Source organism: Sciurus vulgaris (genome assembly GCF_902686455.1).
Source record: "Sciurus vulgaris genome assembly, chromosome: 11".
Lineage (NCBI taxonomy): Eukaryota > Metazoa > Chordata > Mammalia > Rodentia > Sciuridae > Sciurus > Sciurus vulgaris.
Genome location: NC_136472.1, coordinates 64,389,136 through 64,400,575, shown reverse-complemented (window position 1 = coordinate 64,400,575; position 11,440 = coordinate 64,389,136). Strand labels below are relative to the sequence as shown.

The window sequence follows — 11,440 nt, the reverse complement described above, 5'->3', positions numbered from 1 at the left end:
CTGGTTTATTTCATTTTGCATAATGTCTTAAAAGACATTGAAGTTGCATATTGTAGAATTTCCTTTTCTTTAAAGTTGAACAAAATTCCACTCTAGGCATATGCCACATTTTCTTTATCCATTCATCTGTTAATGGGCATTTAGTCAGTTTTCACATCTTAGCTATTTTGAACAGTGCTGCAATGAACATGGATATGCCGCTATCTCTTTGAAGTACTGATTTCAGTTATTTTGTACTAATACTCAGAAGACACGTTTCTGGATCATGTGGTATTTTTATTCTTAATTTTTAAAGGAATCCTCATACTGTATTCCTTGGGGGACTGTATCACTTTGCATTCCTACCAACAGTGTACAAGGACTCTAAATACCCCACATCCATGAAAACACTTGTCTTTTTTTTTTAATAATAGCTATTCGTGTAAGCGTGAGACAATATCTAATTTTGGTTTTGATTTACATTTAAGTGATAACAAGTGACATTGAGCATCTTTTATTATCCAGTGGCTATTTATATGTCTTCTTTGGAAAAATGTTTATTTGATTTCTTTAGCTCATTTTTTAATTAGGTTATTGTTTGTTTGCTATTGAGTTAAAAGCGTTCCTTATAATAAGGTTTGGAAATTAAACCCTTATCAGATACATGATATGCAAATATTTTCCTCATTCCTTAAGATGCCTTTTCACTCTGATGACTATTTTCTTGGCTGAGCAGGAGCTTTTTAGTTTGACACAGTCCTTTTGTCTATTTTTGCTTTTTATGCCTGTGCTTTGGGTTCATTTCCAAGAAATCATTGCCCAGAGCAATGTCATGAAGCTGTCCCCCTATGTTTTGTTTTAGGTATCTTATAGTTTTCAGTATTACATTAAGTCTTTTTCCATTTCGAGTTTACTTTTGACCACTATGTCTGTCGTTATGCCAGTATTATACTGTTTTAATTACTGTAAAGGTAGTTTGAATGTATGATGCTTCAGTTTGTTCCTTTTTCTCAAGATTGTTTTGGCTATTTGGTGTTTTTTTAATGGTTCATTATGAATTTTAGGATTTTAGGATTTTTCCATTTATGTCAAGAATATAATTGGAATTTTGACAGGGATTGTCTTGATTCTACAAATCACTTTGGGTAGTGTGAACATTTTAATAATATTGTCTTCCAATCCATGGAGATAGATGCCTTTCCATTTGTTTATGTTTCCTACCATTTCATTCATCAATGTTTTGCAGGTGACAGGGAACAGATCTTTTCTTTCCTTAATTAAGTTTATTCCTATGGATTTTACTCTTTTTGATTATTTTAGAAGTAGGACTATTTTCTTAATTCCTTTTCAAATAGTCCTTTGTTAGTGTATAGAAAGGCAGCTGATTTTTGATCTTGCAACTTTATTGAATTCATTTATTGGTTCTAACAACTTTGTGGATGAATCTTCATTGTCTTTTGACTGGGAATTTTTGTCCATTTATGTTTAAAGTAATTATTGATAGGCAAGGACTTACTAGTGCCATTTTGTTAATTATTTTCTGACTCTTATTATATTCTGACTCTGTTAATTATTTTCATGGTTATTTTGTCCATCTTTTCCTCTTCTACTGTCTTCCTTTATGATTTGTTGATTTTTTTGTTGTAATTTGCTTTGATTTCCTTTCTCTTTTGTATATCTTCATAGGTGGTTTCTTTGTTTTATCATGAAGTTTACATAAAATAAAGCTGCCTATTTTAGGCTGATAATCTTAATTACATAGAAAACTCTATACTTGCCAGGTATGATGGCACATGCCTGTAATCTCAATGATTCAGAAGGCTGAGGCAGGAGGGCAGTATGTTTGAGGCCAGCCTGGGCAACTTAATGAGACTCTGTCTCAAAATAAAAATTAAAAAGGGTTGAGGATGTAGCTCATTGGTAGAGTACCACCAGATTTAGTTCCCAGTGCCATCTTATTGATATCACTCCCTTTCTTTTCCATTCTTATCAGAAAGAAGAATTCATGTGCGACATTAAAATATACATTTACAATTCTGTCCAGGGTCTTCTGTCAAATATAATCTTAGATTAGTAGGAGGAGGATATGTATCTTCCCAATCTTCTGTGAGGAAAAAAATGGGACAAAGGACCACTTGAAAAGTTAGATTGGAGTTGGGAGAGGAAGGTTGAAAGTAAATGGTTGCCAAGAGTTATTACTGGGTAAATTATAATGGTAAAGAAAAGGCATAGTAGTATAAATACAGTGCAGTGCAAAATAGATTTTAAAGAAAAAAAATTGTTAAAAGGAAGAGGCTAAATCCCTAACTAGCAGGGTATTATATAATAAAAAAATTTTGAAATGATAAAATTATGGAAATGGAGAACATATTAGATGTTCCTAGAAGTTAAGGAGAGGATGAGGAATGAAGGAAAGTCACTGTGTCATAAACGGTAACATGGGTGATCCTTGTGGTGATATAAATATTCTTCATCCTGACGGTATCATTGTCAATATACTGGTTGGGATGTTGCATGATAGTTTGACAAGATGCTATTACTGGTAAAAGGAATATAGGATCTCTGCATTGGTATTATTCCTACAATTGTATGTGAATCTCCGATTCTTTCAAGATAAAGAGTTCAATTAAAAAAGAAACGGGGAACCATCGAGAAATACAAAAATTTCATAAGCACTTCTTCTTTTCTAGAAAAATTTCTATTTTGAATTGAAATTGTGTCTAGGACACTGTACCTTTGCTTACCTTTGTGAGTTCCAGTATAATTAGAATGTTTTTTAGCAACTCTTCAGAATTTTTCATCTAAAAAATCCAATACACACAAAAATTGATTTGTATTAGACAATACATTTATATTGGAATGTGCATCCGCAATTTTCACCATCCTGATGGATTTTCACAAACTAATAATTGCACTCAAGAGGCTATATCCCAAAAGACCTCATTTCTCATAAATATGGCCTTACTTTACATTGATAATTCTTAGTGAGTTGTTCTTATTGTTGAGGTACTTACATCTACAGGTAACTGTGTTCCTTTTCTATTGATACAGGATTTTTTTTCTCATTTATATATTAGATGTTAAGATTTAGTCATTTTAAAGTATTATTTTTTTCTTCATCCCCATATTTCTATTATCAGTGCTAGTTATTACTACAAATATCATTTTATGAAGTATAAGAATCCTGTGAGGTATTTAAAAGAAAAGTAATCATGGGTATTGAATAGTTTATATAAATTGTGTAAGATTCCACAGATTGCCGGTGACAAAGCTGGAGCCAGATCCCAAGCCTGTATGTCTCCCAAGCTCATGGCATTCCTGCCCAACGTGTTGCTTCTGTGCATAATAACATTAAAATAAACTCTGATAGGTATTTTCCTTAAAAGCCTAAGCTTTAGTTAAGCCTTAACAAAATTCCTTCTTATGTCCCAAACAAAGAGAAGAATGGTAGCAGGTAGCACTTTGGATTTCAGACACATAAATGCATGGTGTTCATAATAATGACATGTTATTTATCAGTTAATTCAACAAACAGCATGATTTAAGTATCTTTGTTAATAATTGAAAGGTAATAATGTGGCTGGTGGAACACATGGTTATCAAGGCCAGTGTGTGTATTTGTGTGTGTGTGTGTGTGTGTGTGTGTGTGTGTGTGTGTGTGTGAGAAAGAGAGAGAGAGAGCTCAGTCTGCTTGACACTGAGTTCTTGAAAGAAAAATAAGTTGTTCTTCTATTCTAGTTAATTTATTCCTCACAGAACACCTGAACTAACATGATGCTCACATGATTTGCATGTGTTTAAAAAAAAGGGGGAGTTGTGCATATTCCTGGCCATGAATCGGTGAACATTTATTTTATCAAGTTTTTGCCTAAGGTATTATATGAAAATATTTTCCTCCAAATCTGCAAATGAGTATTTATGTTTTGGGAATTTACATTATACAATGATTGTAAAAGTAAGTATCAAAGGCTACTATTTTATTCCTTTCTAACAACTACTTGTTTTTCTTTCAGTGGGCACCATTCCCAGTATAAATGGGGACTGGAAACTGCACAATGGTGACAGAGTTCATTATTCTGGGGTTGACAGAGAATGCTACAATTCGTACCATTTTATTTGTTGTATTTATAGGAATTTATGTTGTCACCTTAGTAGGCAATGTCACCATAATCATGTTAATCAGAAGCAGCTCTCAGCTACATACCCCAATGTACCTTTTCCTCTGCCATTTGGCCTTTGTAGATATTGGGTACTCCTCATCAGTCACACCTGTCATGCTCATGGGCTTCCTTCGGAAGGGAACTTTTATCCCTGTTGCTGGTTGTATAGCCCAACTCTGTTCTGTGGTGACTTTTGGGACAGCTGAGTGCTTCCTTCTGGCTGCCATGGCCTATGATCGCTATGTGGCCATATGCTGGCCCCTGCTGTATTCCACCCTCATGTCCCCTGGCATCTGCATGCTCTCTGTGGGGGCTTCCTACCTAGGTGGATGTGTGAATGCTTGGACATTTACTGGCTGTTTATTAAGTCTGTCTTTCTGTGGACCAAATAAAGTCAACCATTTTTTCTGTGACTATTCACCACTTTTACAGCTTTCTTGTTCTCACGATTTTACTTCAGAAATAATTCCAGCCATCTCTTCAGGCTCCATCATTGTGGTCACAGTGTTTGTTATCGCCGTCTCCTACGTCTACATCCTCATCACCATCCTGAGGATACACTCCCCTGAGGGGCGCCACAAGGCCTTCTCCACCTGCACCTCCCACCTCACTGCTGTCATTCTATTCTATGGGACCATAACCTTCATCTATGTGATGCCCAAGTCCAGCTACTCCACTGACCAGAACAAAGTGGTGTCTGTGTTCTACACAGTGGTGATCCCCATGTTGAACCCTCTCATCTATAGTCTCAGGAACAAAGAGGTTAATGAGGCCATGAGAAAATTGATGGCTAGAACTCACTGGGGGTCCTGAATGTTTTGACTTGAATAATGGATACAATATAATGAGGACCCCCTCTTTCAGGTGAAAGAAAAATATCCTAAGCAAATTATGTATATGTTTAAAGTATTCTAGACCTATAGATTTCATTGTCCCATTCTTGAGATAATTTTCAGTGTAAAAAATGTGAATTTACTAATATGGGAACATCTAGTTAAAAAGCTGTCTTCATCTTATCTCTGTCTACCATTTCTTTTTTCTTAAATTTGTTCTTTTTAGATATACATGACGGCCGAGCGTATTTTCACATATTTTGCGTACATGGAGTACAGGTTATTCTAATAAGGATCCCATCTGAGCCTGACCAGTAGGATTCCTCTCATGGTGCCTCTGTGTAAGCCTGATGCAGCCAACCCAGAAGATATCTGAGGTCCTCCCTTAGCTACCTGCTCTTTCCTTTTTGCAATCCATTCCACCAAATACCTTGAGTCTCTGAAGGACAGCCTACTGGGTGCTGATTGGGATGACCTGACTCCTGTGGAAATGGTCACATCTTTTTTCTTAGATTATTTCAGTGTTTGGAATTTTATGCTGTATACTTCTAAGTAGTGTCTTTTGAACAATTTTGTTTCTTCTATTTCTATTACCTCTGAAATGGAAAGTTCTTGGTCTCATATAAAATCTCCCTGAAAATATTTTAGTAGTCCTGAAAATGCTTTTCCTGAATGAGATTAACTTTCATTTTTAGAATTTAAAATTATTTGAGTTATTACAAACCTTTGTGTTTACTCATCAATTGTCTTCTACGTGAGCACATTTTTTTAACAAAAAGTAACATTTTTAGGAACTTTACTTTTCTTTAATTAAAGTATAAACACCAGATTAATCTTAACACATTATATCTTAACACATGATTTTTCTATTTACTTATCAACATTGAATGTCTTCAATATTAAGCCCAATTTTCTTAGTTGGAGGAAACAGCACACACATTTCTGGACCTTTGTATTTTTACTGTAATGGTAGTTTTGAAATTGAAAGTTTGATTGAAGTCTCCCAAATTTTACTTATCCAGGCCCTTCCAATAATATTTAAATATAAAATTACCTGAATTAAATTATTTTCTGCTCAAAATAACTAAGAATTGCAACTCTCCTGAACTAACCCTGACTGCTATATATACCAGAGTACTCATTTAGGTCAAGAACTTTATTCCCAAATGGCACAAAAATATCATGATGTCCTCTATGAACACTTTACTTGTGTCAAGAAAGAGGAGGTGACTTCTGTCCCTTGGAGACTTGTTCAATATCCAGATAAATTTGCTGACTTATTTATATAAATTCATAAGATGAATTTGTATTTCCATTAGAGTGTAGGGATTAAACAGCATGAAAAAAACATAAATCTTTACTTATCTTAGACATTATATAAGATTATAATAGTATACAGAAGATTCTTTCCACATGAAGCCTTCCAGAAATAAATCTTGGATGACTATCCTTAATATGCAATTTGGAACCCATATCTTTTTATCACCCAAAATACAATGACCCAAGATGAAGCATAGTGTAGCTGTCCGTGATATATTTCAAGGTGATGACAGGTAGTGAGCTGGATATTTTAAGTATGTGACTCATATAAAATCTTTAAAATTTATTTGTGTTTTATGATATACATAATTTATACATTATGATTATATAATTATACATAATATAATGCATTGTGATTCATGTGAGATCCTGACTTTAGTTTTACTCATCATCTATCACTATCCCATTTGTATTGATGATACATCTCATTTTTTTCATATAGTCAAAGTAACTAGTGATTGGGAATATATCAATATGTCATTATTCCCATTACTTCCAGTCAGACCCTGAAAAGCAAAGTTTGAGGGAAATGTTTTCTGTCTAGTGTTTTGTGATATATTCAACCTTGGGCTATATTTCTGCAGACCGACAGGAACCCCATTTCCCAGTTTTGCTAGTCTCTACCCTTGCAGCAGGATCTCGGGGGCTTAGTTTAACATATAAACTAAGATTGCAATGAGAACTACAACAATTTTTGACTCCTCTTCAGTTTAGGTCACTTCACAGTCTTTCTTGTCCCCTTAACATAAGAAAAGTCAGAACATTGTTAATCAATCAAGAAGTGATCAAAATCATGACCGTTCTGGGATTGTGTTCTTCACCAGACTGAACTGGAGAATATTTCTGGAAGTTTCACTTAATTCCTGTTCATTGGGCAAAATTCAATAATAGAAAAATGATACCTACTTACTACCAAGTATTAGGAAAATTATTTTTTTTCAAACTGATCAGAATAAAAAAGTAAATTTTGATTCAGTTTTTCTAGTTTGGAAGAATTACTGATATCTTAATTCTTAAACAAAAGAGTGTGTTTTATTAAGTTACAGGTGATAGGAAATGTAATACAATTTTCATAAATTAGACATTTATGAGGTTCATTTTTTTCTGGTTATAAATGCTTTCCATGTTTCCTACATATATGTGAAAGCTTATTTCCTTAATTATTTTCATCAAAGGAATGCTTGTTGATTTTGTAAGTCACAATCACATAATTATAAAATTAAATGGTCACACTTAGTGGTTAAAGGGAAAATGATGGAAAATGCAAAAAAATCTAATTGATAATTTACAGTAAATTAGCCATTAAATTATGGGTGCAACTATGTAAATTGGAACCATTATATATGTTATATATATTTATAACATTGTTACATAAATGTACTATGTAATATACACAATGTATTATAATTTATTATTATATATTATATAAATGTACTATATAATATACACAATGTATTATAATTTATTATTATATATTATATAAATGTACTATATAATTATATACATAATTATATATATTATTCTTTCCTATTTGGTTCTTTTAATACAATGAAATCACCTAATTAGATTCAAAATTAGATCTGGAGTTACACTGGAGTCTATTTTTCAATTGGTTAGGAAACTGGGCAGAGTTAGAGAGGCCTGCATTCAAATCCAAGCTCTACCTATTGTATACTTAAGTGCAAGTAATTTATTCTCCCTTATAACCATTTCCTCCTTGTTACTAAGTATTCCTTTAGGAGGAAAAGTTTAAAATGCTGCAAAAAGGGTCCTATCAGATAATTAATGCTTAATAATTGCTAGTTCCATTTCCACTGGCTAAAACATTGCAAGGCTTATAGACAACTTTTCCTTGTGCATATCAGTACTTGCCTGCTCATAGACATATCTGTAACATTGTACCAGGCTCTGCTTGGTTGATCCAAGTGATCCCTATCAGTATACTTCAGTTTAGTTTGGAGTTGACAGCCTTATCTTTGGCTTTCAGTTTTCTAAGTCTATGAAATTTAATGTAAATTTACAAGAAGTGAAATGTGCATATCTTCAGTGAATCACTGTCTACTGACAAGTGCATTAGCCTGTGTAACATGAGCAGCTGGTATCATGCAGAACATTAACATCAGCCCAGGGACTTCCCCACACCCCTTCCTAGCCAGAAATCAATATAATGTAAGATCAAGAAGATTTCCTCCCATGTTCTAAGAGTTTTGTACCTTCCATTTAGGTCTTTGATCTATTTGAATTAATTTTTGTTTATGGCATGAAACCAACTTGACTCCTAATTATGACATTAAGAGTATGAGCAAAAAGAGAAAAATATGTAAGTTGAACCTCATTAAAATTAAATTGCCTTGCATTCCAAAGGAAACTATAAAGAAAGTAGAAAAACAATTTTCAGGATGAGAGAAAATATTTTCACATCATATATTTGATTAGGAAAGTTTATCTATTATTATAAAATGCTTAAAATTCAAGCAAATAATTGAATTAAAAGTGGGGAAAGGACTTGAAAACATATTCCTCCAAATTAGATACTCAAATGATCAATAAATTGATGAGAAGATGCTGGACATCATTATCAGGCAAATGCAATTCAAACCCACAATAATACATTACTGCACACCCATTATAACCATGTGGCCAATTGTGGAGAGCGGTGACAGAGGATGGGGGAGCAGTGACTGAGATTGGGGGTCTCTGATGACCTCATGGCTCTGGCATTCCTGGTTCCTGGGAAGTTCCTGTGCAAGGGCACAGGATGCTAGTTGCTGTGGCAATGCCCTACACAAGGAGGCTCTGTGCAAGAGTTCTATCTGCTCTGACCTTGATCCCAGGCAAATAGCTCCTGGGAATTGAAAAATTCTTATGCTAGGCAACCACAGTGTTCCACCAGCTCTGCTTCTCCTGTTTACAGTAAGTTTTTTTTTAATCTTTTGATTTTTTACAGACTGCATTTTGATTCATTGTACACAAATGAATCATCATTTCATTTCTATGGTTGTACATTATATAGATCATACCATTCATGTAATCATACATGTACATAGGGTAATGATGTCTGCCTCATTCCACCATTTTTTATACCCCCTCCCTCTCATTTCCTTCTACATAATCTAAAGTTTCCCTATTCTTCTCTCCCTCCCCACCCCCCCACCCCCATTATATATCATTCTCCACTTATCAGGGAAAACATCTGGCCTTTGGCTTTTTGGGCTTGGCTTATTTCACGTAGCATGATATTCTCTAATTCCATCCATTTATTTGCAAATGCCATGATATTATTCTTAATTATGGCTGAATAATAGTCCATTGTGTATATATACCACAGATTCTTTATCCATTCATCTGTTGAAGAGCATCTAGGTTGGTTCCACAATCTAGCTATTGTGAACTGAGCTGCTATAAACATTGATGTGGCTGTGTTATATAGTATGCTGATTTTAAGTCCTTTGGGTATAAACCGAGGAGTGGGATAACTGGGTCAAACGCTGGGTCCATTCCAAGTTTTCTGAGGATTCTCCACACTGTTTTCCAGAGTGGTTGCACCAATTTGCAACTCCACCAGCAATGTAAAAGTGTGCCTTTTTCCCCACATCCATGCCAACATCTATTATTGTTTGTGTTTTTGATAATAGCCATTCTAATTGGAGTAAAATGAAATCTTAGAGTTATTTTAATTTGCTTTTCTCTAATTACTAGAGACGTTGAACACTTTTTCATATATTTATTAATTGCCTGTATGTCTTCTTCTGCAAAGTGTCTGTCCAGTTCCTTGGCCCATTTATTGATTGGGTTCTTTGTATTTTGGTGTAAAGTTTTTAAAGTTCATTATAAATTTTGGAGATAAGTGCTCTATCTGAAGTGCTTGTGGAAAAGATTCTCTCCCACCTGTAGGCTCTCTCTTCACATTCTTGATTGTATCCTTTGCTGAGAAAAAGCATTTTAGTTTGAGTACATCCCATTTATTGATTCTTGCTTTGATTTCTTGTGCTATGGGAGTCTCATTGAGGAAGTCTGATCCTAAGCCAACATGATGAAGATTCAGGCCTACTTTGTCTTCTATTAGGTGCAGGGTCTCTGGTCTAATTCCTGTGTCCTTGATCCATTTTGAGTTGAGTTTTGTGCAGGATAGAGGTTTAATTTCATTTTACTGCATATGGATTTCCAGTTTTGCCTGCACCAATTGTTGAACAGGCTATCTTTTCTCCATTGTATGTTTTTGGCTCCTTTGTCTAGTATGAGGTTTCACTTTTTCTACTCAGGATTGTTTTGGCTATTCGAGGTCTCTTGTTCTTCCAGATGAAGTTCATGATTGCTTTCGCTATTTCTATAAAGAATGTTTGGGATTTTAATTGGAATTGCATTGAATCTGTATAGTGCCTTTGGTAGAATGGCCATTTTGACAATGTTAATTCTGCCTATCCAAGAACTTGGGACATCTTTCCATCTTTGAAGGTGTTCTTCAATTTCTTTCTTTAATATTCTGTAGTTTTCATTGTAGAGGTCTTTCACCTCTTTTGTTAGATTAATTCCCAAGAATTTTAATTTTTTTTTCAGGATATTGTGAATGGAGTGATTTTCCTAATTTCTCTTTCAGAGGATTCATCACTTATGAATAGAGATGCATTAGATTTACGCATATTGGTTTTATATCCTGCTACTTTGCTGAATTCATTTATTAGTTCTAGAAGTTTTCTAGTGGAGTTTTTTGGATCTTCTAAATATAGGATCATGTCATCAGCAAATAGTGACAGTTTTAGTTCTTCTTTTCCTATTCGTGCACCTTTAATTTCTGTGGTTTGTCTAATTGCTCTGGCCAAGTGTTTCAAGGACAATGTTGAATAGAAGTGGTGAAAGAGGGCATCCCTGTCTTGTTTTAGTTTTTAGAGGGAATGCTTTCAGTTTTTCTCCATTAAAAATGATGTTGATCTTGGGCTTAGCATAGATAACTTTTACAATGTTGAGGTATGTTCCTACTATCCCTATTTTTTCTACTGTTTTAAGTATGAAGGGGTGCTGTATTTTATCAAATGCTTTCTCAGCATCAATTGAAATAATCATGTGATTCTTAACTTTAAGCCTATTGATGTGATGAATTACATTTATTGATTTCCAGATATTGAAACAATCTTGCATCCCTAGGATAAA

At 34.2% G+C, this 11,440-nt stretch overlaps 1 protein-coding gene across 1 annotated transcript in view; it reads left to right on the top strand.

Annotated features, from left to right (window-relative positions):
* Positions 1-4,013: 4,013 nt before the first annotated feature.
* Positions 4,014-11,440, top strand: part of LOC306638526 (uncharacterized protein) — a gene marked incomplete at both ends in the record, with an annotated part of 30,007 nt that continues 22,580 nt past the window's right edge. The window contains one exon of the mRNA XM_079101754.1: positions 4,014-4,945. Coding sequence (XP_078957880.1) covers positions 4,014-4,945 — 932 coding nt within the window. The remainder of the gene's footprint in view (positions 4,946-11,440) is intronic.